Raw genomic sequence first — 27,860 nt, 5'->3', positions numbered from 1 at the left:
AAATTTCCTGCAAAATTCTTCAATCAAAAGTCATACATGGTTTACACAGATATGGTGAGTAAATTTTGCAACATTAATAATTGCCTTGATCCCGTGATATTTCAATAAAATTTTCATTATCCACACAACATCTTCGTACGAAAAAAGGGAGTGGCGCTACAGTGCAGCAAATCCAAGTGTCGCCATTTGACAGTAATACTGAGTAGTGTTAGAGTGAGGGGCACAACGCTACGGGTTGCATGAGTGGTCAGGGTGTGATGTGACAAACTGGTAGTCTTATCATCATGCTGACAATCAACAACTAATAAATGTGTCTTTTTCAAAAAGTCTTCAGTACCCCCTGGTCACTCTTATCACCATCGTAACTTCTCTCACTCTCATCAAATGAGACAAATATGGCTGCCATCGAAGTCATCAGTGTGATCCAGTATGATCACAACTTGCATGATTTCATTTCTGATGCTTGCTGCACAAAGCCAAAACATGTCTCTACACTGTTCAGCCAAAATATCTCACCATTCTGGTCTCACGTCAGCACCACAAGCTGATAGCAGCCCAGCTCGTGCCGACCTATGCCATACCGAATCCGACCACACCCTCCGTGATGGCAAGTACAAGCGATTTCTGCAGATGCTCTATCGTATCGTAGGTAGGGAGACAGAGCTGGTTAAAACTGTATTGCAAAAGAAAGGAGAAACAATTTTTATTTTTCTTAGGAGTTCTACCCCTGCAAACTTTTCACATATAACAAAATTTGACAATATTTTTTTGTGCGTGCATATCTAAATCCTGAACACATTTGTATACTCGACCACTTCTGCACTTTGGAAAAGAAACATACGCATCACATTGATTCTATTCCATGTGATGATGACATAGTAATAATGTCTCTCTTTGAAATGACCCTACTATTATCATCATTTTCACTGTCATTGTCTGGTACAAATTTGTATGTCTGGGTCAGGAGGTACATCATAGGTATCATGCTGTGTCATAAGGCTAGATATATGGGGTACAAATTCAACCGCAGAAAGTTGGTTTAAGAGTCCAGAGACTCAACAATCACATCACTACACTCCACTCTACAAATACAACGTGCCCAGAATGTGACAACATGTTTTCCTCTTTTATCATGGTATGATAAAACTGACTTCATCCCTTTTTAAAATCATTAATCAAATGCACTTTACACCTGCTTTACTAGCTACATTCCAGCAAGATTTCCAATGGAAGTATAAAAACCACAGACTTGCATACTGGTAGATCATTATTCACTCCCTTCACATCTCTCTTGCCCATTCTGACATTGCTACCAGAGTTATGTTTAACTCTCTTTTCATACAAAATTACTACAAAGATGTTTTCCCTGCAGAGAAACACTGTTGCAAAGGTCTTGATAATGCAACAACTGGTCTCCTACATCCACATTTCTGAGGCAGTAATCTTAGCTATTTCCTGAAGTAGTCGGGTATTCATACATCCTATGATATTCACTGAACTTTTGTGATAGTGTAACATCAAGAAACAAGGAGGAGGGGGTATTATAGGTGACGCTATTGGGGTCCACTAACCATGTGTGGGCCGTTGGGAGGATGCCATGAGTAGGGGCAGCCACCAGCTGGAACTTGGGCTTGAGTTCTGCAAAGCCCCCTGGAGGCAGCTGTGAACAGCCAGTGGTGAACTGCAGGAGACGAGACATCTCCTCCTGGGTGAAGCTGGCGATGACGATCCAGAACCACTCCACCGTCTGGTGAGAGGAGCCCATAAGACAACACTCTTTGAGTCAGCCCACTTCTTAGCATGGGTCACTACAAAGCTTGAGCTAGCAACTCTCTTTAAAATCCATTGCCTCGCTAGTCATCAAACAAATTGAAGCAGTTTTGTTTCATTAGTTTTTCACTCTACGAGTCCCCTGCTAACCTTCAAACTTAATACACTGAAATCTACAAAAGCACAAATTTGCATACATACAGTACATACAATGCATTAATAGAAACAAACATCTTCACAAGTTGGATTATATTTGCGAAATTAACGACTCACAAAAATATTGTCTCCCACAACACAAATGAGCTGTATATCATATTTGGAGGAAGTTTTTTCTCCTGAAAAAGAGTAATACTTATTTTTCAGTCCATCACTGTGGTTCTGGATCACGAATTCGGTCACTTATATATACGATTTGTGAGTGACAAAACTTTGATTTATTTCTATACAGCTCAATTTGCTTTATTATAGCAGGAATCTACTAGTACTACCAAGCAAATTGTCACTCATCCTTAGTCACAATGCAGGTAAATCTGTGCACTGAACTACTATCAGCCAGAAGTTTTAATAGGTATGACTACTCATTAATATAATATTGGATTCCAACAACAAACCAGCACTTGGACTAAAGTAAAAGCAAAAACACAAATGAGCACATGTGGGACTGCACATGAACCAGCAGCTACAAGGGATGAAACATACCTTCTTGAACTCATGACCCATACCGGCTAGGGTGTGGTTTGCCTTGAGGTCCTCCAGACTGAAGCAGCATGTCCCACATATCAGCAGCTCCAGTTCATTCTCATCAAACATGCTCATCAGGTTGTCAGGGATCAGGTCGTTCAACCCTGCAACAAAAACAAAAAGAAGAACACAGTGGTTGCAGATTGCTTGTTAATGTTCTTTCCTTAACTTCTATTTCCACATAAACATTTTGAATACCATTACATCTGTCCTGAAGTATGGTATGTCTCACAGACCTGACAACATGAAACACAAACACACAAACAAACATGTATTATGCTATTTCACTTTCATCTTAAAACCATGATTTCATTTTATTTTTAACCCGTTGAAGACGGTTTGATTTTGCTACGACACACATTTCCCATAGACACCTGCCCGAGTATATTCTGGACTCGTCCTCAACGGGTAAAATGAGGTGATAATAAACATGCAACAAAAATACATAATATCCAGCCATCTATCTACCCATCTTTCTACCTATCTATCTATCAATCTATCTATCAATCTATCTATCTATATACCTTTGAGGAAGGCTTCTATCTCGTCGGATACAGAGGTGGCCAGTCTATAGTGGGCGAGAAGGTCAAGGTACTGTATCTTGTTGTCATTGGTTACAGGGAGACTGGATCCTCCTGGCAGCAACTCTACAACCTTCATGAGATGAAGTGAAAAAGGAAAAAACAAAATCATCATTTTAATTACTTTTAAAACAAGGTGATATGAAGCCTTATCAAATGATAAGCCGAGACCAGTCTTTTATTTAGCCTAAAGGCCCAACTTTACTTTTCACCAGGTGTTAGTACACTAATGACTGGTACTACCAATCGCCAGTCTGCATTCTGCTGCATTGCCAGTTCATTGCAAATGCATTGCAATTATTGTTTGTGTGTGTGGTTCAGTTAGCTTGGAGCTGGTGCTGGTGCTGGTCTGGGAATCTTGCAAAAATGGCCACCACAGAATTTAGATCATGTCATCATTTTAAAACACAGATAATCCACAGTACTTGCTCAAGGATTTTAATTGTAAAATTATCTGCTCTCAGAACTGTAAAATTATGCAGGGTGGATATTTCTAACTCATGCCCTGTGTACAGTGTATTATTTGTATATTAGTGCTGAGAAAAAAAACAGCTCTAAAAGAACTCACTTGAAAATTAACAAGTATATTTCCTTTTCTATGAGATCACCGCTTGGTTCCTGGCACTTGAGAATTTTTCATGAAAGTGAAATTAGGAAGTGATTACACACTACATATGACTAAGACAAATGCATATGTGTGTCAATATTTTAATTTCACTGCAGTGTTAATACAGAGTAACAAAGTCTACTCAGCTTATATTGAGGTATTACAGAACTGTAATATATAAGCCTTTTTTTTGAAGGAATAGCACAATTTCTTGAATGACAGGACATCCATGATTCTCAAATTCTTATCATCTGAGCAAAAACATCAGACACACTCCATTTAATCTGAATCCAATACAAAATCAATCTATCTATCTATCTACCTATCTATCTATCTATCTACTCGTATCTATTTATCCAATCTAGATATATGAAGACATGTGCATTAAATCATATAGTTTCTGTACTACAAAAACCATTATTGTATTCCACTTTCTGTTTCACACACCACACTGAAGCATGTATAAAATGAAGAGGGTTGGAGCACTAGACCCCCATGAAAGGTGCGATGACCCCAACCTATAAATGCCAGAAGTGCAATGACCCCACCTGCTCAAGATGTCCCCTTGAGTCATAGAGCTCTTCACTGAAGGTCAGCTCCATGTCCTCCACATCGTTATCCCTGATGTACCTCACTTTGGTCATGTAGAACTCTGTATCATCTGTCTCAAAGTACTAATTGGGTGGGGAGATGGGTAAAAAAGAAAGAAAGAGAGGGAGCAATAATATCATGCAATACTGTCAATGTTTGATGCAACTATAAATTTCATCGCTCAGTGGTCCCCACTTTAATAAGGAACAAGAAGGAAGTATCACATCCAAGGGCGCCGGAAGCGGGGCGGGGGGGGGGGGGGGGGGGGGGGGGGGGGGGGGGGGGGGGCATGGGTGGCACTTGCCCCCCCAAAGTGCCCCCTGTAACAAATAATTAATCAATTATTCAAAGACAAAAATGAACAATAAAGGCACTTTCCTTGTCTAAAAGTTGTAATTTCATAACTGAAAATCAGAATTCATTATTAATATACATTATGATATCTATACACTAATATTTACTTATGAGTAAATTTAGTGTATAGATGGTAGCCTCGCGTCCTCGAGTGTGCCCCCTGAAACACACCTTTAGTAAACCTTTCATTTTCCCTTTCTTCTATACTTTTTAGCAATATAAGAATAATTTTTATTGCTCGAACAATGCGATCACGTTTAAGCTTTTAATGAATACATTTCAGACGAATGGCAAAGTGAAAGAGGCTCGCTCACTCTGCGCGTACATATAGTAAAATGAACAGTTTTCATAAGTTATGATGATAGCCCTCCGCAGTGATGTTTGTTTTGCTACGTTTAATTCCCTAGAAATTTGAATTAAAATGTTCTGTAGACGCGACTTTTAAACTCTGTTTTTACAAAAAGTCCCTACCGTGATACCCCTCTCCCACACCCTCCCTCGTTGAGGATCTCACACCGTCACATAATGTACCCCCGTATGTTATAATCGTAGTCCTTCACACTAATTCTTTTTTTTTTTCGCCATGTTTAATTCGCTAGAAATTTGCTTTTAAATGCTCTATAAATGCGACTTCTGTACTCTGTTTTCACAAAAAGTCCCTACCATGGGAGGGGGGTATCCCCCCCCACACCACCCAACGCTCGGTCGCTTCACTCCCTCGCCGAGGATCTCACACCGTCACAAATGTACCCCCCATATGTTATAATCATAGTCCTTCGCACTCATTTTTTCACTATGTTTAATTTCCTAGAAATTTGGTTTTAAATGCTCTATAAACGCAACTTTTGTACTCTGTTTTTACAAAAAGTCCCTACCGTGGGAGGGGGGTATCCCCCCTCCCACACCCTCACCGAGGATCTTACACCGTCACATAAATGTACCCCCGTATGTTATAATCATAATCCTTCGCACTAAATTGTTTCCACTATGTGTAATTTCCTAGAAATTTGCTTTTAAATGCTCTATAAATCCGACTTCTGTACTCTGTTTTCACAAAAAGTCCCTACCGTAGGAGGGGGGTATCCCCCTCCCACACCACCCCACGTTCAGTCGCTTCGCTCCCTCGCCGAGGATCTCACACCGTCACAAATGTACCTCCCGTATGTTATAATCATAGTCCTTCGCACTCATTTTTTCACTATGTTTAATTTCCTAGAAATTTGGTTTTAAATGCTCTATAAACGCAACTTTTGTACTCTGTTTTTACAAAAAGTCCCTACCGTGGGAGGGGGGTATCCCCCTCCCACACCCTCACCGAGGATCTTACACTGTCACATAAATGTACCCCCGTATATTATAATCATAATCCTTCGCAATAAATTGTTTCCACTATGTGTAATTTCCTAGAAATTTGCTTTTAAATGCTCTATAAACGCGACTTTTGTACTCTGTTTTTACAAAAAGTCCCTACCGTGGGAGGAGGGTATTCACACCCTCCCCCTGCTCGGTCGCTTCGCTCCCTCGCCAAGGATCTTACACCGTCACGTAAATGTACCCCCATATGTTATAATCATAATCCTTCGCACTAAATTTTTCCACTATGTGTAATTTCCTAGAAATTTGTTTTTAAATGCTCTATAAACGCGAGTTTTGTACTCTGTTTGTACAAAAAGGCCCTACCGTGGGAGGGGGGTATCCCCCCTCCCACACCCTCACCGAGGATCTTACACTGTCACATAAATGTACCCCCGTATATTATAATCATAATCCTTCGCAATAAATTGTTTCCACTATGTGTAATTTCCTAGAAATTTGCTTTTAAATGCTCTATAAACGCGACTTTTGTACTCTGTTTTTACAAAAAGTCCCTACCGTGGGAGGAGGGTATTCACACCCTCCCCCTGCTCGGTCGCTTCGCTCCCTCGCCAAGGATCTTACACCGTCACGTAAATGTACCCCCATATGTTATAATCATAATCCTTCGCACTAAATTTTTCCACTATGTGTAATTTCCTAGAAATTTGTTTTTAAATGCTCTATAAACGCGAGTTTTGTACTCTGTTTGTACAAAACGGCCCTACCGTGGGAGGGGGGTATCCACACCCTCCCCCTGCTCGGTCTCTTCTAAAAAGTCCCTACCGTGGTAGCCCAGATCGGTCGCTCCGCTCCCTCGCCAAGGATTTCACACCGTCACATAATGTGCCCCCGTCGAGATTTTGCCCCCCCCCAAAAAAAAAAACAAAAAAAACCTAGATATATCGCTACGGCGACTGATATGCCTCCGCCATAATGCATGGTTCTCCTAATAGGTCTATAGTACAATGTCTTGACAATGTGTGATGACAGTTTCAAACAACTGGCAAAATATTAAAATGACAGGTTTGACACAAATGTGCTGAATGTTCACTTTCCTAGAACTAGGTTCAATTGGATGAATGATTAAAATGTCAGAGTGCAGGTATTTGGGGAACTGATGATTTTTACTTGACTTTTGACCCTTTTATAAGTTTATGCATTGAGTAAGTTTTCAAGGTATTGAGAAAAAGTATAATTTCACTATCAAATGGGAAAATAGCATTATCTAAACCTGGCCTTTGACCTTTGACCTCACAGTTCCAAAGAGAATCACTGTTAGGTTGAACATGCATAAATATGTAAGTTTCATGATGATACCTATAAGTGAGTTACTTTTGAGATATGGAGGAAAAAGTGCAATTCAGCACTTTCACTTGACCTTTGACCTTTTGACCTTTGACCTTTTGGCAAGAAACTTCCCACAGAATATATATTGGGTAATACATGTACACGTATACATCAAATTAAAAAAAAAAAAAAACCTTCATTCATTGCATAAATATTAGGAAAGTAGTGATATTTTGAGGAGTTGACCTTGACCTTTGACCCCTGACCTTTGACCCATGACCCCCAACTTCCCTAGATAATCACTGCCCATCGGTACAAGCATATATACTAAGTTCCATGAAGATACCTTGAACCATTTGCGAGATATGGAGAAAAACATGAAATTTCAATTTTTTTTTTTCACAAAATAACCTGTGACCTTTGACCTTTGACCCTGTGACCCTAAAATCCACACAAAGTATTATCCCCCAAGGATATACCCTCATACCAAGTTTGATGTAAAACCACCACACGGTTCTTGAGATATCGACAAAAACAAAACGGGACGGACGGACGTACGGACGGACGGACGGACGGACGGACGGACGGACGGACGACCCGAAAACATAATGCCTCCGGCCACTTCGTTGCGGAGGCATAAAAAAGTGTTCCGGCACCCTTGATCACATCATGCTTGCTTCATAGCCTGCAGTAAGTAGTCCTGCACTGTTGATTCCATAGTCCATATGAGACAAATAATCAGGCCTGAATGCCATGGGGCCAGTTGGGGGGATTGAATAAGAACTTGGGTGGCTACCTCTCATTTCTACCCCCCCCCCCCCCAATAAGAGATGGAACAAGTGAATTTGACAATGACATCCCTTATGCAGCCATTAGTACAATGTCTGTCATTCAAAATGGCATCATAAAAAAACCTCGTGCTCGGCTAGTCATTGAGAACAAATTTGTACCATGATGCACGGTGCCTGCTTCAATTTTTATCTATTTTTTTTTTCACACTTTATATAATGTGTGACATATTCTTGGTCTATATGGATCATAGTAAGAGTTAGGTCTTAGCTTCTGAATAAGGTTGTCAAATAAAAGAACTGGTGGCAGTAAAGATATCATCAAAATGACAACAAAATAGTCTTGCACAAATTTCACTATAGTATGTTCCTCTTAAAAATCATAAATGCCCTAATAATTTATAAGAACTTTTGCACGGCTGAAAGTTTAAATCACAACAAAGTACAGGGGAACCTATGTTAAGGGGAACCATCAAAGCATTGATATACTATCAACAAAGTTCAATCCTCATCAGACCTTCATAAAAACTTGCTGGATTGGTATTGCGAGTTTTTGTACGGAATAAAATAAAGGTAAACACTCACACATACACAGTCACAGACAGACAAACAAGCAAAAACAAACAACCATTCAGCTCGCTTGCAAGCAACAGAGCAAATGAACAAATGGACAAAGAAGCAAAACAAGACAAATGCACAAATAAGCAAACAAACAAACTATCAAATAAGCAAGCAAGCTATCAAGTAAGTTAAAAAAAAAAACAAATACTCACTTTGTGGGTAATCCTGAGACCGATCAGTTGCGCAAGAAAGGAGCGTGTAAAGCGGGCCTTGACCACCAATGGTGCATTGCCAGCCAATGAAGATTCGTACAGACATTTGCCGATGAGTTTCCCGGCAAACTCGTAGTATTTAAGCTTACTGAGGTAGGATGGACGGTTTGGATTAGGATGGACCTGGGGAATCCAGTGACAGGAAAGGAATCATTAATTGCTAAAGTAGACAAAAATATTGAGTATGTATCTCATAATACCAATGATTTTCTGAGGGCTGAAAAACAGTAGATATCAGCAAAGGCCATTTCAGTGCAACTGTGACAATCTAAAAAGAAAAGCTACAATACCAGATGCATTACTTCATTTAGCTTCTGCCATAAGATTATATAATTTGAATGAATGAGTTTGATATTCATCATCTATCACGAACAGGACAGTTTTTCACAAGTGACTGAGACGGTGAGTTAGCTCAGTCGGTATCGCGTCTGCCTCACGATCCAAAGGACCCGGGTTCGATTCCCGAGTCCAATTGAGCAATTTTGTGTGTTATCACACCGTCCCCTCTAGTAAGAGGCAAAACACTCTGTCCCTCAGATAGGACATACAATGGAGGTCCTGTGTGTGGGAGAGTCAGAACTCATGCACGTAAAAGATCCAGCTTCATTTATTCATTGCAAAGAGCAGGGTGTTCAACTTGTTGAAGTGGTCCTGTCTAACATCCAACTGGACCCCATGGAAGACCAGCTTAACATAGCTGAATATGTGCTATCCAGTCATCTTCTCAGATGGAAATGAAACAAACACACAAACAAAAACTGGGAAGGTTCATTGCTAATGCACTGCTAATTTTCACGACCTCTCTGAGAGAATGAAGGAGAGCCTCCAGTTCTGATACGATAATTCATTTGTTCCTTTAGTCCACATCAGTTGACTTACCAGGGCCTGATTGTTGTCCTCTTCAAACCGCTTGAATAGTTTGTTCTCAGGGTCAAAGAGGGCCACACACACAAGATTAACCCACTCCCTCATCAGGCCTCCCCAGTCCTGACCTGTAGAGGGCAGCACATATGATTGAAAAATCATAGCTTGAATGCATTACATGTTGAAAAAGCATGGTTCCACTCTCAAAGTGATTATAGCCACCATACAGCCACCATTATCCTACTATCTAGGACAGAACATGTTTTAAATTGAGCAGTGTATGCATGCAGATTGCATTATCCAACTTAGAAAACCAAACAAAATGTGATTGGAATATTGAAGAACACAGATGGAATTTCTCAAATCCAAACTGAAACTAAACAACGCACTATTTGTAGCTTTCAAATCTAGTATATGTTCAAATATTGGTATCACTAGACGGTAAGATAACTACAGATAGTTGGATAAAAACCAGTTGATAGATAAAGATCTGTACATATGCAGATAGGCAGATAGATTGATGGACAGAAGTGGGAAACAGCATCTTCTCTTTGGAGTCATTAATGGAACAAAACCAGAACAGATAGTTTTAATATTATACCTCGAAGTTGGGAATTAATTCCGGTTTGCTGGCACTCAACATGTGTATCAGTAACATAAATAATCTGCAATTTCTTCTTGACCATAATTATGATAAACATCAGCTCACCTTCTTCATTCACAAAGTGGATCTCAAACTTTTTGCACCATTCTGACGTGGACAGGTTTTTGGTAGCTTTCATTGACTGCATGAAAGGCGAAACAAAGAAAGCACAATTTATCAAGCATAAAGAAATAAATACATGGCATACAATTCCATTTGACATTACTACAAAAGCATCATACATACGTAGCTAATCCCTCATGATATTTGAAAATGGTATCTGAAAATGCAAAAAGTTTATGCATGACGCAAAACACACAATCGACATCGAACAATGAATGATTCCGATAGCTCATTTGAGTCAAAGGCTTAAGTGAGTTAGACATAATACATAACCAATACAGACAGGGTATCTTAAGGCCCCGTCACACTACAGCGAATGCCCAACGAATGCCCAACGAATGTCCAATAGATTAAAAAATTTGAAGATATGTTCACATCCGTTGGTAATACTAGAATAGTTCGTAACATGCTTGGCGTTCTTTGTATTCATTAGCTAATCGTAGGGATTCGCAGAGATACGCTGGAGCCGATTTTTTTTTAAAACATGTCCAAAATCTCCAGCGTATCTCTGCGAATCCCTACGAATAGCTAATGAATTCAAAGAACGTCAGACATGCAAACTGTCTTCACATTTTCGAATTCATTGGGCTTTTGCTTGGCATTCGTTGGGCATTCGCTGTAGTGTTTACTTTAAGGAATTCAACAGAAAATGGCAATGACACTCCCTCAGACAAGTTAAATTTTCCTTCTTTACAACTATAAAAATTGTCAATATCAAGCTAGAAAAATTGCATTGCAGCATCAGACTCAATGTCCACTTTTGTCTCAAACTCACACTTTCCAATAAGCTATGCCGGTCTATGTTGAGACTGATGACAGAAGTCTTTCTATTGTGAAGCTTCATCACCTCCTGGTAGAAGCAGCGCTGCTTGTCTTGGAATATCTCTGACCCACCTGTTCAAAAACACACATATAATGAAAATAGTAAACCTTAAGTATGCTAGGAAGTCATAATACTGTCCCATCAAATTATCTCAGTCCTGATTAAACACTGGTGGCTGTATATGTGGATACGAATGTAACATTACAAATATACACAAATATATCACAATATGTATGTTGACATGTCAAGTGTCTGGCTGTATGAAGTCCCAATAAAAGCATCATCCACTACCTTGAATAATGTAAAAAGAGTCATTCCTCACGTCACATAAGCTTTTATTGTCCACCTCAGAAATTAACAATTTTGTAGGCCTTCTACAGCCTACTTTGTGCTGAATTGCCATCAGCAGCCTGGAATCCAAAGGAATGCTTATAAATGGACACAACAACCAGTATGTGAGCCTCACCAATGTTCATGAGGAGAAACTTGGAGAAGGTGGCCGCTATGATGTCACGCTGTTTGGCAGCCAACAGAATGGGGGGTTGCCCGCCGTCATCGATAGTGAACATAGGCGCTGACAGGTCCGTATCACCACCCTCAAAATGAAACTAAATACCAACAGAGAAAAATGTTTGCATCAAATCTGAATTTGACCTCCATGATTACTGTGAGAAAAAAAGACATTTTGATGAAGGACTTTGTTAATAAATGAAAAAACAAAAAACAAAAACAAAACCCTCTTATTTCTATTTCCCCTGGTCTCTGGTCCCTAAAGCTCTCATGGAATTGTGTGTATTTACTTCATAATCAATTCTCGCTATCACCAATGACGTAAAAAGTACCCGGATGTGGCTTTTTTGTCAAGATTTAGTGCACTTGGTAGCAAGGGCACTTCCGGCGCGGAGCATAATTTGCACAACGCTAGCGTGCGCGTACGTGTACCTTACCTATAGCGCCGCGCCGACCACGGATACTAGTACAGTAGCTAGGCGGCTGTACCGCCCGAGCCAGCGAGTGGCCAGGCCTGTCATACTCGTACACTGTAGTCGAGTCCCCGCCCGGCGGCCGGCCTTGCATTAGCATGCACCACTGCACGCAGGGCCACTAGGGCAGCGCATAAGCTAACACATACTGGTACAGAGTACTGCTTGATCATGCGATCGATGTGCACATCACAGATCAGTCATCTCTGCATACGCTGAAAATATGCTGGAAAATATTCACTCACCTGGATATCGTCATGGAATGCCCATCTTTTTTAAAATTTGTTCTCTGTCGAAATGTCGCGAACACAATCGGGAACGAATCGTGATCTCGAACTTATCCTGTCTCCGAAGCAATTTCTTCCAAGTAAGTACTAGTACGTAGGCACTAGGCCTACTACCACTAGTACTAAGTCGCGCGTGCACGTACTGCGCTGTGGAGTCACCCGCAAACTTCACCCACGCGGCCACGTCACGTCTCGCATGCCAGTAAGGGTCCTATTTCTGCAGATTTTTTTCATTTATTGTCGTGCGAACAACACATGGCAGCTTCGCAGCAACAACCAATAGTCGTATTAAGAGCAATTTCCTCAGAATGGAGAAATTTCAAATCATATTAAAGCTGTAATTCAAGTCGAGAAAACCGGAAGTACACGTAGAATACAGTCGGTTGTGTGTGTAAATAGCATTAGTCACGTATCACGCGCGTACGAACGGAAGTGACTTTGCTACCGGACTATCCCATAATGCTCCGTAAATGACGCTTAAATCAACATCCGGGTACTTTTTACGTCATTGGCGATAGCGAGAATTACTTGTACATAAATTGCAGATGTAAGAGATGATTCCAAACAGCAAAGGCATTTGCTTCCAAAGTTTAAGGCAGAATTACAATTGTACCACACAGTTGAATGAAAGAAATGCAATATGAAATGCTATTGTTGGTGACAGCTGAAATGGTCACTATGAGCTAATGATAATTAGAAATAGGACAATCACAACTGACAGACCTCTATTCTTCAGATAACAAGTTGCAAACAAACAGCTGTAATCCGGACACACTTTATTCACAGTGTTACTGAAATAAAAGAATGATGACAAAACTGCCAAGTTCTGTCAACTGTACCAGTTGCCAGTGAGTGACTGAGAAGATTTCCCTTGCTCTGCTGGCAAGACACTGGTGAAAAAAAAAAAGTTTTTGAACAAATGCTGCTGACAGTATTACAACTTTGGGGAGATAGGCACTTGTTTCATTTCACTGTGCATCCTCCTCTCCCTTGCTCCAAGGCTATCTTCATCAATGAACTACTTTGAAAGTGGATATTTTCGTGTGAGTAATTTTTCACGCTTGACTGGTTAAGCAATTTTCGCTTGCTTTTAATTCCGCGGCATGAGGACAACAATTACTGGAATATATGGCATGCAAAAATATTCACATGCTTTTATTTTCGCACTCGATTCTGCTTGCACGAAATAAGCGCGAAAATTTCCACACGGAAAAAATTTACACTTTTGCAGTAGATCAAAGAGGAGAGGATGGGGGGGGGGGGGAGGAAGAAGGGGGTAAAATTACCTTGGTTGCAGGACACACCCTGAAGGTGAAAAGTCTCTTTGGGATGACCATGAGGTAGTACTCCTTGATGGTAAACTGCTTCGGTGAGATGTAGCAGTACACCTTGCGAGGTTTGCGCAGCTTCTCCCGGTTGGTGGCCAGGAGGGTCGCCTCATACCAGTTGTCCACGTGCTTCTTCTTGACCGTCTTGTTCACCTTGGCTATGTCCGTCTCTGCAGAGGTACATAATTCAGAAATATAAATACAAATGAGGTTTCCCAAGGTCAAAATGCCTCCAGCATCCATTGAGATGGAGGCATAAAGAAACAGACACGAAATATAAGTAAAAGCAAACACTGATTAATATTTTTAAAATTTTCTTGAAATTTCACATAATGCTGACTGATCTTTTCTTGCTAAGTTGACTAAATTTTAGTTTGACTGATTGGACATATTTTGTATTTCCATTTCAGATACAAATAAACAAGCAAATGCATTGCAAACAAAGACTTGAATCACTATATGAACAAGCATAAGTTAGGACATGTGAACAGCAGCCACAGGAAAAAAAATCCATCCATTCCTTGGAAACTGGACAAGCAAGGAAAAACTAAAGCATTCTCCAAAGTCGTATCATATTATCAAAAAAAAAAAAAGCCACAACACTCAGTCAACTGTTAGCCACTTACCATTTAGTACCAGGATGTTAAACTCTCCATTCATGAGCTTGATGTCGTTGCAAGTGGCGACAGCCTTGTAGCACCCAGCCATATCAAGCTTGATGATCATTGAGATACACTGACTGTCTCTCACAGGGGCAATGTCATACAGCGGGCTGAAGGAATCAAATGCTTGGTCCCCGACCTGGCATTGTAGAAACAATGTGAAGTAGCATCACAGAAAGCACATCCTACTTGGCTAAATCCGGCAATAGCTAGGGACTATCTTAGTAATGCAATTTGGTGTGGTTAGCCAAAATGATAGTGAGGCTGTGTCATAGAACGAACCCCCCCCCCCAAAAAAAAAAAAAAAAAAAAAAAAACAGGGTTAACCTGTGCAAAATTCAGTCATCTTCCTAAATATCTATTTTCTCTCTCATCCAATCAGGGCATTTAAGTGCTTTGTCCCTCTGAAAATCCTCCATATTTACCCACGCCGATGAAAATCGGCAGGGGGTTATGTAAAGGGTTCCGTATGTTTGTTTGTTTGTTTGTTTGTTTGTTTGTTTGTTTGTTTTTTTGTTTTTTTGTTTGTTTGTTTGTTTGTTTGTTTGTGTACAAGATAACAAGAGAACGGGTAAACGGATTTGCACGAAATGTTCAGGGAATGTTTGGATAATGACAGGAAAGAATCGATTAGATTTTGGTGATAATCGGTTGACCCTTGCAAATTCTGTGTGACCTTGAAGTTTTGACCCCATGGTATAGTGACCATTCCGAAAATTTCCCGTTTCTCACTTTGCGATTTTCCGCTACCATACGAAGACATAAACTCCCCAACGATCCGACTTCGCTGCTCAAATGTTCGTAAGAATTCCGAAATTTACGTTTAGGCCTATTTGAGGGACTATGTCCTTCTAGATTTATGAAAGTTCGTTCTCCGTCATCACAAACTGGCCCGTATTTTGATGATTTTTCAAATTAACATTGATTGTTTTTTTCGTTGGAGGAGCATTTTGCTCGGTCGCAGTCACACTGCATGATATGCGTGCTCAATGTCAATGCGTGTGCAAGGCCGCTGAAAATGCATCGCGCTCTACACTGTTGGTGCAAAATTGCACCGGGGACGTTGCGGCGCTCGTTGGTGGCCGAATACTGGTGCAGTAGACATTTGCATTCAACCCTTGCATTGAATAATTCCCGTAGACACTAATCATAGGGGTAATTGCCTAGGGGGTACGTAAATTTTGTTTTTCTTTTTTGCTTTTGTGGATACCATCAAAGATCGTACACTCATACGACCTTTGATATTTGATGATTTTTCAAATTAACATTGATTGTTTTTTTCGTTGGAGGAGCATTTTGCTCGGTCGCAGTCACACTGCACGATATGCGTGCTCAATGTCAATGCGTGTGCAAGGCCGCTGAAAATGCATCGCGCTCTACACTGTTGGTGCAAAATTGCACCGGGGACGTTGCGGCGCTCGTTGGTGGCCGAATACTGGTGCAGTAGACATTTGCATTCAACCCTTGCATTGAATAATTCCCGTAGACACTAATCATAGGGGTAATTGCCTAGGGGGTACGTAAATTTTGTTTTTCTTTTTTGCTTTTGTGGATACCATCAAAGATCGTACACTCATACGACCTTTGATATCATCACACTCTCGGCTTGCTATAATCAAAATATCCCGCAAGAAAACGGCGTATTTCTCGATTTTTAGCGCTTTTTCCGCGACCCGTCGCGTAGACAATACTCTTTAAACTGGACTTAATTCGCGCGTGCTTGGAAAAGTTCCGATTCTGCACTTTTGACGGTGGAATTTGGGATTTTCGATGGATTTTTGGAGGAGACTTAAGGACTTTCCTGTACGTGAATGAGTGTTAATACCGTATGTGTAATTATGTGATTTGCGTGTGATGTGACTGTAGAACCAAAGATCGTACACTTCAGTGTACGATCTTTGGTAGAACTCACTGGCTGGTGATAAAGCACACTGGCAATTAAGTGACCGAATTCTGGTAGATGACCGAATGCACATTATGTTTACCCCGACTTTGTACTTAGGCGTGGGTCTGCCGCCTTTGACGGCCCCTCTCTAGTTTGTAAATGAGAAAAATAGTCACCATGACAACACTGCACAGCTGTATGATAATGGGACATGAGATGGCGCCACATGACGCCGTACCCCTGCCTAATCATAAGCTTGACAATTACTAGATATTGTTGAAAATGTTGAAAATGAAAGGGAAGTTAAAAAGCAAATCTTGTAGTATGCATTCCCCTAAAAACCTTTCACTCACTCTGGTAACCTGCAGTTTGAAGTCCAGCCACCTTGAGTCCTGTGAGTTGTGCTGCTTGTTCCATGTCCCTGGGGAGCAGGTGTTGCCAAACTCATCCCTTGGTTCCACCTCCAGGCCATGGAGGAGCCCCTGGGTAACTACCACCAGGGAGCTGTGGCGCACAAAACCAGTCTTGTGCGGATCCACGGCACCTGCAAGGGGGGAAGGGGGGGGGGGAGGGGTAATGTGACAGTTTAGTGATCAACACAATAATTCCTTACCATGAGATACAAAAATGGTGATTATAATTGTAACTGTCATGGTCATTGTGAATGTGAATGTGAATGTGAATGCGAATGCGAATGCGAATGCGAATGCGAATGCAAATGTGATTATGATTGTGATTGTGATTGCAATTGCGATTGTGATTATCATTGTAATGTATTGTGCCTGTGATTGTGACTGTGATTGTCATTGTGACTGTGAATGTGATTGTGATTGTGATTGTGATTGTGATTGTGATTGTGATAGTGACAGTGACAGTGATTGTAATTGTGATTGTGAATGTCATTGTGATTGTGATTGTGATTGTTATTGTGATAGTGATTGTCACTGCCATTTTGATTGTCATTGTCATTTGATAAGATGGGATGTGACGCAACAGAAAAATAGCTTTCAGTGTCTGAGGATGCTGCATTCTACCAGAACGAATCAACACATTTAAGTTTACCAGGCAGATCTCAAAGTGGACAGATTCTGCTACAGCGTAACATTGTGCAGGTTTGATCAAAGTCTATCAAATGTTTTGTAAATATCAGCAAAATGTACAATTTCCTGGATTGATCCAGCCTTGTTCGAAGGCCCCTTCACATCGTCATTGCCAAACTTTGCAAGCAAAGCTGAAGCTGAGCACATCAATGCTGCCAACCCTCTGTAATTTCTAAAGCAACAGGGTCTTTCACATCTATAGGCTAAGACTGATCATGACATCACACTGCTTATCACATCACAAAGTTTCAAGAAAGGTCATTGATTTAATTCTTATCTATAAACAACAGCTGAAGATGTGATGTATGAGCATATATGTGACCCGCTACAACAAAAGGATCCAAAAGTCGGGGGAGGACAATTTTCTGAAAATGGCATGAGATTATTCCCTTACTCTTCTACTTTAATTTCATACATAGCACAACTCATAAAAGTACTCGGTTGCGGAGAAATCGATGATTTTATTTGCGCCTGTCAAGTGGTTGAGAAAATCAGAGTTTCGAGAAAAACGCCTTCAAAGTTTTCCTTCCAACGCTATCATGATCAAGGGGAGGCGAGACAGTTTTAACCGCTTGACAATGGAAGGCATGCTCCTAGCGACCTCCGCGATGTTCACTCAAGCTTAGCGCCAGCGGTCTAGGCATGACCAATCAGTAATTAGGATGCCACGCACTGACAAATAAGATCCACTCCCTCGTTGCTAAGGGCGGAGTCTAGCTGCGGCGCTAAATCCAAATCTTCGAACATGTTTCTGTCATGTTGAAAGTCGGAAAATAATGGCCCAGAAAAACACTGATTTCTTGCCTTTTCTTTGATCATTTAGCTTCAAAATTTTAGCAGATGATAGACAAATCATTAGACTACAAAATTATGCTAAAAATAGAAATCCGATTGTTTTGATCAATTTTGATGTTGTGACTTCAAACTCGATTTTTTCGGCTCAACCGTCAGCGACTTTAAGATCCGTTTGTTGTAGCGGGTCACATATGGCCTTATCATCATGATGTCATTTAAGTCCATCAGTAAAGTTATCCTCTATGTGGTCAGAAATATGCACTGCAAGATTCATGGCAGGCATTCAAGTTTTAGCAAGGAAAAACAATTTCACAAGCAAGGACAAATGGACACCAGAATGACAAAAGATTACATCACAAAAGCAGTTAGAATAAAAATTACCTCGATGTCAATACATCAAATAATTTAGTAAGTATTGTAATAGCCATATACTTTGCAAGGTTTTCATTCCTATGAATTTTGACAGTCAGGTGCTATTCGCATATTTAAAAACATGCTAATATATCAATTCTGATCCCAACATGACCATAACTTGCACACATACATTTCTCTGGTCATTACTGTTGTCCAAAATTGCAAATTCAACCACTTGCAAAATTGTCAGGAAGTCCTGATTCAAGAAAAATTAGACTTGCTAAACATATGGCGTATACAGTTACTGTTACCTGGAAGGAACTCTTTCTTGAAGGGGCTCCCTTTGATTGGTATTGGCCCAAGTTTGATGGAGATGGCATATACACCAGAGCGGCGGACAGTGAAGGCACACTTGACGCAGTGGTACGTAGTCTTAGAATTGCTGTAGTCTACTGAGCAGGCCATCCTCTGTTGACCCACTATGACCTCCACTATCAGCTGGTCTGCATCTGAGATGGCGTATTTCATCCCATTTCTCTGGTAGAACTAAATTGAGGCAAGATACCATATGTGCACTAGATTGACACCTTCTCAAAAGGGAATTAGAACTCTGCAAATTTGAATATGTGGATCAATATTCATCTAGAAAAGTATATAAAGGGCATCAGTCATCTTTTTCTGACAGAACACAGTGATAGATGCACATGGCAGAAATCCAAAAACTTTTGTAAAGGGATATATATCAAAAATACAATAAGAAAAATTATAGTATTGGTATACTTACAGTATATCACTAGCTAGGTTTGTTGACAATCACAATTTAGGTTTGTTATCAATATCAATAGTGGTTGTAGCAAGAGCATCACTTTCTGAATTAGTGGCAGCAACAGTAATGACCACCGTTTGCTCTCACATTTCCTCGACAATATTCCTTTACATACCCAGTTCTTGGGCTTGCTAAATATCACCTGAAAGAGAGAGTAAACTCTGCGTAAGAATTGCCAAGATCCTTCTAAACGGTAAGCAAGGTTGTTGAGGCTGCAGAGAGGTTATTTCTTGCATATATTGAGGTATGGATGAATGAATGGGGTAGCATTTTCTAAATCTCCCTCTTGACAAGACTGAAGGCAATCCTGTAAGATGAAAAGATTGTGGATCACAAGAGCAAGCAGGTGACCACCAATAATAATAAACAGTTCTGTTCCGCTGCTGAACTTTGTACCTTGATTATGAAGGACATTGTATCTCCCACTGGAACAGCGCCCTCCCAGTTCCAGTCCACCGTACAACTCTTCGGATCCACCAGACATCCTGTTATGTAATCAATGATGGGGGCGCTGCGGCTGCGTGAAGATACCCCGCTGGCCTGGGCAGTGCGATAATTTCCGGTGACCCAGGCAAAGCCGACAGCAAATACCAGGGTGGAGACAGTAAGGGGACCTTTAAAGGAGAGAAAAGCCAATATACACACACGTACTCAAAGAAGCAAAGTTCCCCTCCTCCCCAAAGAGAAACATAGGAGAGAGCAACAATATGATACACATAGGCATATCTGAACAAACAAAAACAAAAACAAAAACAGGAAGCATTAAGAAGGGTACAAAAAGGGCATAGGGCATCATATTGTTTGTTTGCTTTTTACTTCTTTGCAATTCATACACATTTATACATTTAAATCTAAATCAATATAAAAGCTGGAGTGGGGAAAGGCATAAATTCTTTTCCTCTTGTGAAAAGCCCCCATGAAACCTGAAATTAATTCAGTTACAATCATGTCTAATTTTTGTCATTTGTTACTTGGTATTTTTCCATTCTTTTCACTACCCTTCCTGCCAAATTAATGACTATAATGCATTCCTTAGTTTTCCTACTTGAAAGTATATTTCACTTTTAAATGGAGGACATATTCATTGATCTTTGACCCTATGAAAATCTGTCCAGAATGTCATCAGCTCATCCATAAACCATCAATGGCTTGCAAGGATTAATACATTCCTCTATATATTCAATTTTTAAATCAGCAAATTTCAGGCAACTACACCAAGATTGATACATACGAGTCATTTTGCCTGTAACAACTGAACTATCCATGGGGGGGGGGGGGGGGAGCAAAAATAAGAATAGAAAATAGATGCAACCATATGATTGTGATTCTTCACTCTTTTTTCACCCTATCTATCTCTCTTTCTCTCTCTTTATCCCCTCCCCATATAATGTAAATGAGTATGCACGAGATGAGGCACACCCTCTTCTTATGTCAGACAAGTGGCGGGTCACATTACCAACACTCTCCCATTATATCAGTCAACTCCTCCCCTGGAGTAACTGAAGGCTCAGCTTGGAATTTCAGCTACAATATCACATGTGTACAGCTGTACATAGGTGTGGGGGAAGGGAGCAGGATCACATATATCACTTTGCACAACAAATACAACTTTAACCATGCTACATGTTGAAGCACTTGTCTTGCATGTACTGTTTATTCCTAAGTGAAAACTGCACCCAAGTAAACAAAAACAATAACATTTATCTCTATTGAGGATTTGAATCTCCCATTCAAACTCAACACAAGATTTGCAGACAAAAAAAAAACTAAAAATGTCGCTATGGAGACTGGTATGCCTCCGCCATACTGCATGATTCTCCTAATAGGTCTATAATACATGTGGACAATTTGTGATTACATTTTCACAAAATTGGCAAAATATTAAAATGACATGTTTGTCACAAATGTATCAAATGTTCACCTTCCTTGACCTATATTTGATTGGATGAATAGGAGAGCATGTATTTGGGGATTTAAGAACTTTAACTTGACTTTGACCCTTTCATAAGTTTACGCACTTGAGTAATTTTCAAGGTATGGAGAAAAAGTGCAATTTCTGTATTGAACAGTAAATTGTTATCATTTTCATCTGGCCTTTGATTCATAAGAGAATCACTGTCAGGTAGAACATACATAAATATGTACTGTTTTAAGATAACTTGAGCCACTTCTTTGACCTTTTGACCTTTGACCTTCTTGACAAAAAAAAAATCCCAGAGAATGTCTAGTGGGTTATACATGCATATAACATCAAATTAAAAAAAAATAATCCAGCTGGCATTGCATAAATGTAAGGAAAATAGTAAAATTTTGAAGTATTGCCCTTGACCTTTGACCCCATGAACCCCAAATTCCCTGGATAACCACTCCCAGTCAGTACATGCATATATACTTTGTTCCATAAAGATACCTTGAACAATTTCCAAGATACAGAGAAAAAAGTGAAATTTTAACATTTTACTTGACCTGTTGACCTCATGACCCCAAACTTTCACCAGAGAATCTTATTTGGGTAATACATGTATACACTAAGTTTCAAGAAAATATCTTCAGGCATTGCATAGATATGGGGGAAATAGCGAAATTTTAAGCATTTGACCTTGACCTTTTGACCTTTGAGCATGTGCACCCAAAAGTTGATAGGCACAACTTCACCCCCTAATACACATACATGCCAAGTTTCATTAGGATACCTCAAAAGGTTTTGAAAGTTACCCAGTCCACAAAATTCATTACGGATGGACGGAAGGACGGACGGACGGACGGAAGGACGGATGGAAGGACGGACGGATGGACGGACGGACAACCCGAAAACATAATGCCTCCGGCACCACTTCGTGGCGGAGGCATAAAAATGTCAAAATACATTAGATAACCCAAATGATACCTGTTTCATATCTGGCTCAAAAAAGTGTGTGTTTTATGTCTCACATTTATACTGTTATACCCATAGCACACTGTACCAACGACATACTGAATGACATCATAGAGCCACAGAGCATACATTCTACTGCCGTGATTACATTCATTTGACTAGATAGAAGCGATAGGCTACAGAGCGAGTGGGGGGGGGGGGGAAGAGGAATCATTATCCTCTAAATGTAGCAGATTAGTAGCTTGGCATGACATCAGCAGCCAGCCATAACAGGCCACATTACGTGATAAACAGTGGGGCCTTTAAAGTTGTCTATGAATGCAAACAACTTCCAATGCCAAAGAAAACCTATAATTTGCCTTGCCTACAAGTAGCTTATGCTCTCATGAATATCCATGGGCATGAAATGTGGGTTCTGAGGAAGTGCATGATTACACAGCATCTGAACTGCTGAGTACTTTACATAAATTTACGGTTTGTCCTTGTGAAATTTTGCAATTTGCCCCACTCCCCCCCCCCCCCCCCCCCCCCCCCCTCTCTATACAAGTGCATACTAGACAGAAACAGTTGGGTCCATATTTGAGCTGTGTGCATTCTGCAGTTGAGAGAATATTTTGTTCATGCCTTCTCTCTAGCACATGGAATCAAATTTTCTGCATATCCTTCCCGAAATGCATCGAACAATGACATCTAGTAGACATTACTAGACACTGGGCTGTAAATTTCTCCCTCATTTATACTCTGCAGGCAAGTGATCATAGTCTACTATCAAGACAGTCATATGAATATGTTTCATGAGACACAAAAAAACACCCCTTCCAGCTTCATACATAGGCACATGTGGGATTGGTGCCCCTTACTTGGGGTTGAAGGTGCAAATTCTGTAACCATGAGAAATACCTGTTGCCACACTTTGAACCTAATATTAGCTTCAAAAAGTATTTACAGGTTGTAGTGCAGACGAAGGCATACTGTGGAGAGGGGCTAATTAGCATCCTTCATTTCTGCCTCTCTTACCCCTCCCCTGAATACACATGTGTCATGTTGGTGAACATGCCAGGGACCCAAGAAGGTAAAAATGGACGGTGACTGATATTCGATGAAAATTTTACCTGTTTCTAGTGCCATTCGAAATCCAATTCTTTGAATCAGGACTTATTGATAGATTTTGCTGGAAAGCTGCTTTGAGTCTTTAATTCTCTTTATTCAACAACTTTAGATAACTTCCACACAATACTTTATAGGGGATTTCACCCAAAACATTTCCATGAATTCAGTCAATGCACTTCTATAATATTAGTAGAACTATCAGAGGACTTTGAGGGAAATCGGACAATCCATTTGAAAGTTATGAACAGATTGTCTGATTTTCCTCAATGATGTGCTCAATATTTCTGCATTCACTGAATTGACTTAGTATATATTTGACAAAACTATCCCCTTTAATGTAGATGGCACACAAAGGAAACGATGTATTAAAAGAGCACATTTTTAGGAATTGTCCACCAACTGTTCAGAACCATCAGTGATGGAAGCTCCTTCTTATACAGGAAACAAGTTATGGAATCTAGCTCAAGTAGTGAACTGCGTTCAGTTTTAGAGCCATCAGAACGCTCACAAACCTATGATAGCAACGTACCTAAACAACAGGTTTCCAGATGTAGTAAGCAAGAATCATTATTTTTCCCTACAAGTGTATTTCATTTCCCCTGATTGGGTTTCAGTAATAGATAACTCAAGTTAATGTCAAAGATGATAATTCATTGGATAAACCATCACATGTAATTAGAATGAGTCATTGTTTTTAAAAAGAGTTTCATTGTTCCAGCCATCAATATATTCCACTTCCTGTCTACACATGACACTTACTACAAGAAGATACAAGTCAAATTTCAACTCAGCTGGCAAAGGATCAAGTGATCTGAACTGAATATTCTTTTTTAATTTTCAAGTGCTCTTACTCTTGTAGAGTTGGTCTCGTTCATATGATTATTCTTGTCCCATGTTACTAGAAGGTGACTTCAAGGTAACAATCCTTTAACAATAAACATGGATAGCCAAAACCCATTGCTATTTTCTGTCATCCCCCCCCCCCCAAAAAAAAAAGGAGAGAAAAATATGTATAATATAAAAATGATGGTGGTCACAACTTTCTGACTACAATGAGTCTACAGGTCTTGTCTGAGCCTTCCCCCTCACCTAAACACTCTCAGACATAAATATGAATGCATCATTGCTAAAATGCAGATGCTTCTTCACAACAGTTTTTAGTGTATGTACACAATGCTATCAAAGTCACTGTGATTCCTTACCAAACTGAACAGCGAACTGGTAGATGCCACGAAAAACCGACCCCATGGTGGATAGGGACAACTCTGCCAGACTCCCTGGTTCCATGTGCTGCTCTGCTTGCCAGTCCCCCCTTAGGGCCGCCAGATCCTGGAGAGCCTGCAGATCTGCCGGGCTCACACCATGCTCGGCTGCACCATCCGCATCCCAAACCACAACCTCGCCCAGCTCACTCAGGCCACCGATGTCAAGCTCTGTGCATCTGTGTCAGATGAAAGACGATGTGGTTGATCAGAGGCTGGTATCTTTTTTTCCCCTGGTCAAATACATAGAACTGAAGTAGTTATTGTCTAGGGAATTTTCCAGACGTCTGAAAGATCTCTCTGTCAGGACCCCAGCATCAATAAATGAGACATTCAGTGTGATACATATGCATGTACAATCCATTTGCAGACATCATAAGGGGTACAAGACTTACCTTAGGACTGCCTTTATGCACATCACACTATAGTGTATGTGCATTACAGAGTTCATATAATGTAAAGTCAACAATTTTAAAGTAACAGCACACCAAAAAAGTATACTTCAAACTTAACATACAGCAATAGAGAAGATGAACTCTTTACTACTCTAGGTCCACGGATGACTGCTTACTTAATTTTCGGTGAGATCAGAAGAATCACAAAATGTGACAATAATCAACCTTTGCGAACGACCACATAGAAGTTGAGAATTTTGCTGAGATACACCATACCATCTGAAATCTCCATGATACAGTGAACTAGTATACTATATGTAAGCAATGCTCGTGACTACTCATGTAAGCAATCTGTAATATTTCATGAGCAGCATGGGAGCATAATGAACAGTACTTGTACTGGTAGTGTTCATCTGCAACATTCTGTACCACTTGTGATTTCTCCATACAGTTGCACATTTCCTCCTGAAGCAGCACTATTTAAAAGCAAACTAATAGTCACCACAGTTTACCAAGTTCAGATTGCTGGTAGGCAATTTCTTTTATTCTTTTTTCACTTCTTTCATTCACATTGAGGATATTTTTTAAATCAAGGATTAGGGTTGCCAAAATGAGTTAGAATTTCAACTAAAGGTTAGACTGGCACAATGCTTTTGTCTTTGAAACACCACATGTCAGTCAAAGTAGGTTATGTACATGTACATTGTAGCTCCAGAGATAAATCTGGGATAATGGGTCTAGAGACTCCAACCCCAAGCACCTTCTGATCTGGAGATTCTCCCGCCAGAAACCCCTAGCAAACGGGAGACTCGAACTTGATGTGCGCGAAGCGCGAAATTTCTTGTGGCGGGGTCCAGCTCTAGGGTTCTATAGATACTATTTCATTGTTATCTAAGGCTTATTTTTCAACATACGATGACGTAAGAAATCATTTCAAGCGGGAGAAATTTAATTTCAAGCGGGAGAACAGGAGATTTTGCAAAAATGGGCTTTCGGCAGGAGATCTCCCATCGAAAGCGGGAGAGTTGGAGTCTCTGTGAGTCCCTGCAGTGCTTCACTACAACACACTACATGACAATGATGAATGCTACCATTTGGGAAATATCAGTGATTAATGACTATCTTAAAGGACAAGTTCACCTTTATGCACGGGAATTGAGAGAATGCAGCAATATTACCAGAACACACCAGTGAAAGTTTGAGGGAAATCGGACAATCTGTTCAAAATTTAAGAAGTTTCAGTGCCGCTATCGCTGAATGAGAAAACTACCATAGAGCATGTGATGTCACATGTGTAGAAAGATATAAAGAAAGAGAATGTAATATATTTTCACTTTTCTCGCATACTAGAAGAGCGCTTGACTTGCCTCTTTCACAAGGCATGGAAAATAATGTACAGTTACCCTTAAATATGTGTACATCACTGACAAGTCAAAGGGAATGTGTACTTTTTTTCAAAACATGAAATTCTCTTTGTATTTTCCTTCTATCATTCTACACTTGTAACATCATAAACTGTACAAAGTAGTCAGTAACTTCAAAAGTTCATATCTTTTGAATGGATTGTCTGATTTCCCTCCAACTTTTAATGATGTGTTCTACTAATATTGCGGCATTCACTCAATTCACATGGATGTATACATGAGTGACCGTGTCCTTTAAATGTGCTCTTAATTTTTTTTTTCACATACAGGGTACATCCCTGGAATAAGTTGTTACACTAACCATGTCCATACATGATGTATCAATACATAAAAGAATGAATGTGTACATAGATGAACACATTAAGAATAGAGTAAATGAATTAAAAATTCATACTGGAGCTGGGTAAATATTTAAAGGGTGTGCAAGGATAAATGGATACATTACGACATATTGCCACCAAACAAATGACGGGAGCGTTCAAAGATTTAAATACAGTATACCACAGCAACAGCCAATCACTGTTCAGGATTTTGAGATGTTATCACAGTGGTTGCAAGACTCACAACTCACTACCTTGGAAAATGAATCATGATGCAGCATGGCTTTATCATGAGCACCTATATTTTTTGTATTGGTACGCACTGCTGTGCAGCCAATATCAGAAGGGCACAATCTCTCCCACTACCCTTTGGCAAAAGATCCTCTGAAAGCAAGAATCATCTCCATCAGAAGAGAGAACAATACTTTAGCATGACAAATAGCAACAGCTATTCACATAAATTTGAGATCTTCCACGTCATATTGATACCATTACTCTTACGACTTCTCCCCCTCCCCCTCTCTCTCTGATACAACGTCTTCACTCACATGCATAATATCAAAGTGCCTTGTTTTCCCCACTGCATAATAATATGTCTCCCACATACCATACATGTCACTGCAAATACTTCGGTCACATTGCAATAGATGGCATATTCATATCTTCAGTATTGGGATCAGAATGTCATGCGAAACTGTGATGACAATATGAGAGAACTGCATTGAGTGCCCAACAAATAGCTCAGGACTACAATGACTCCTCTATTCGACTTGAACAAACATGCAATGTGAACCGAGAAAATGAACTCACGAGAGAGAGAAGAAAAGGGGGAGGGAGGGAAGGGGAGATATGGAGGCAGAATAACCCATGTATTATAGTGTGCATCATGTGGT

At 40.2% G+C, this 27,860-nt stretch overlaps 1 protein-coding gene across 1 annotated transcript; it reads right to left on the bottom strand.

Moving 5' to 3' along the window:
- Positions 1–24,954, bottom strand: LOC139734581 (apoptosis-resistant E3 ubiquitin protein ligase 1-like). The gene is made up of 16 exons (XM_071645364.1): positions 24,769–24,954; positions 19,978–20,195; positions 19,067–19,301; positions 16,860–17,050; positions 14,586–14,760; positions 13,918–14,129; positions 11,828–11,969; positions 11,314–11,432; positions 10,482–10,557; positions 9,788–9,900; positions 8,849–9,031; positions 4,248–4,373; positions 3,036–3,165; positions 2,470–2,615; positions 1,572–1,747; positions 1–673 (listed from the first exon to the last, which is right to left on the bottom strand). Exons 1-16 carry the CDS (start codon positions 24,851–24,853, stop codon positions 571–573), a joined length of 2,430 nt encoding a protein of 809 aa, XP_071501465.1. The 5' UTR covers positions 24,854–24,954; the 3' UTR covers positions 1–570.
- Positions 24,955–27,860: the final 2,906 nt, after the last annotated feature.

The sequence above is a fragment of the Diadema antillarum genome, unplaced genomic scaffold (genome assembly GCF_040938485.1).
Source record: "Diadema antillarum isolate AM-2024a unplaced genomic scaffold, OU_Dant_1.0 seq00000533_RagTag, whole genome shotgun sequence".
NCBI lineage: Eukaryota > Metazoa > Echinodermata > Echinoidea > Diadematoida > Diadematidae > Diadema > Diadema antillarum.
Note: the sequence above shows the minus strand (reverse complement) of the source record. Positions and strands in the feature narration are given on the sequence as shown.

Coding starts and splice junctions, on each gene's coding strand:
- LOC139734581 (XM_071645364.1), bottom strand. CDS start 24,853: ATGGAACCAGGGAGTCTGGCAGAGTTGTCCCTATCCACCATGGGGTCG. Junction 19,302..19,977: donor CAATGTCCTTCATAATCAAG/GTACAAAGTTCA, acceptor GCCTCAATTTAG/TTCTACCAGAGAAATGGGAT. Junction 1,748..2,469: donor TGGGTCATGAGTTCAAGAAG/GTATGTTTCATC, acceptor TCCTCTCACCAG/ACGGTGGAGTGGTTCTGGAT.